The sequence below is a fragment of the Silene latifolia genome, chromosome 8, assembly GCF_048544455.1.
Source record: "Silene latifolia isolate original U9 population chromosome 8, ASM4854445v1, whole genome shotgun sequence".
Lineage (NCBI taxonomy): Eukaryota > Viridiplantae > Streptophyta > Magnoliopsida > Caryophyllales > Caryophyllaceae > Silene > Silene latifolia.
In genome coordinates this window covers 104,364,593-104,366,658 of record NC_133533.1, presented here as the reverse complement: position 1 = coordinate 104,366,658, position 2,066 = coordinate 104,364,593, and the positions used below count along the sequence as shown (strand labels likewise).

Genomic DNA, 2,066 nt, shown 5'->3' with positions numbered 1-2,066 from the left:
AAGGCTGGTTGCCTTGGACAGTATCATTATGAATCATATGAAATTTGTGAATCTTGTCTCAAAGGAAAGATGACCAAATCTCTATTTTCTGGAACTGGAGAGAGAGCTAGTGAACTTTTAGGACTTATACACAGTGATGTATGTGGACCTATGAAAGTTCAAGCTAAAGGTGGATATTCTTACTTTATCACTTTCACCGAAGATATGTCAAGATTTGGATTTATATATCTAATGAGACACAAGTCAGAATCTTTTAAGATGTTCAAAAGTTTTCGTAGTGAAGTTGAGAAACAGACTGGTAAGAACATCAAAGCATTGAGATCTGACTATGGCGGTGAGTATCTCAGTGATGAGTTTATTGATTATTTGAGACAAGATGGGATCTTGTCACAGTGGACTTCTCCAGGAACGCCACAACACAATGGTGTTTCTGAAAGGAGAAATCGAACCTTATTAGATATGGTACGATCCATCATGGGGTTCACTGATCTTCCGATCTTCTTGTGGGGATATGCTTTAGAAACTGCTGTATATTTACTGAATAAAGTTCCCACTAAGGCAGTTGCTAAAACTCCATATGAGATATGGAAAAGACATATGCCCAACCTGAAACATTTGAAGGTATGGGGTTGTTCGACTTATGTTATATGAATGCAGTCAGACAAGCTTGATGCAACGTCTGACAAGTGCAGGTTTGTTAGTTATCCTAAGGAGACTATGGGTTACTATTTTTATCACCCTTATGAACACAAAGTATTTGTGGCCAGAACTGCAACCTTTTTGGAAAAGGAATTCCTTGAAAAAGGAAGCCATGGTGTAGAAATAGATCTTGATGAGATTCGAGATACCAACGAATCAGCATTAGCTCAAGAGCATGAGATGCAAGTTGAGCAGCCTTTACTTGATATCTTAAAGTTGCCTCCAAGGGTTCCAACCTCAAGTGTTGAGGTAAATAACGTGGTTAATGAACCAGTTCAGGAACCTAGGCAACAAGAGGATCAAGTTGTACATGAAGCTCTTAGAAGGTCCAATAGGGAACGTCGGGCACCAGATCGATTAAATCTTATAGTGCAGAATGACGAGGATGATCATATGGATGATATCTTAGTTGTTAATGACGATCCTATGTGTTTCAAAGAGGCTATGGCATGTCTAGACCATGAGAAATCGCTTAAGGCTATGGAATCCGAAATGGAGTCCATGAGAGTCAACAAAGTATGGGATTTGGTTGATTGATCTAAGGACGTTAAACCTATTGGATGCAAATGGGTTTTCAAGAAAAAGATTGGAGTGGATAGGAAGGTTGAAACCTATAAAGCCTGTCTTATTGCTAAGGGATATAATCAAAAGTATGGTATTGATTATGAGGAAACTTTTTCTCCCGTAGCAATGCTCAAATCTATTCGGATTCTATTGGCCACAGCTGCATACTATGATTATGAGATATGGTAAATGGATGTGAAAACAGCTTTTCTTAATGGAGAGCTTAAGGAAGAAGTCTATATGACTCAACCTGAGGGTTTCACATTTCCATCTGTTTATAATAAAGTATGTAAGTTGCAGCGATCCATTTATGGGTTAAAGCAAGCTTCTCGCAGTTGGAATATTCGCTTTTACACGACAATCAAAAGTTTTGATTTTGTGCGATGTGAAGAGGAGCCATGTGTATACAAGAAGGCTAGTGGGAGTATAGTAATTTTCCTAGTGCTATATGCGGATGACATATTTCTGATAGGAAATGATGTGCCAGCCATGCAAAAGACAAAGATTAGGCTATCTGAATAGTTCTTCATGAAGGATATGGGAGAAGCGGCTTATATTCTTGGAATAAGAATCTATAGAGATAGATCCTGTAAGCTGCTAGGGCTTTCCCAATATTTGTACATTGATGCTATCTTAAGGAGATATAGCATGGATAACTCCAAAAGAGGCTATTTGCCAATAGGTACTGGTATATCTGTTTCTAGGGAGGATAGTCCTAAAACCCCAGAGGAAATAGAACGCATGAGTAGAGTCCCATATGCGAATGCAGTGGGAGCTATCATGTATACCATGACATGTACAAG

General features: G+C 38.7%; 1 protein-coding gene across 1 annotated transcript; it reads left to right on the top strand.

Moving 5' to 3' along the window:
- The first annotated feature begins 651 nt into the window (after positions 1-651).
- On the top strand, positions 652-1,236 carry LOC141595635 (uncharacterized). The gene has a single exon (XM_074415597.1). It carries the CDS (start codon positions 652-654, stop codon positions 1,234-1,236), a length of 585 nt encoding a protein of 194 aa, XP_074271698.1.
- The last annotated feature ends 830 nt before the right edge of the window (positions 1,237-2,066 follow it).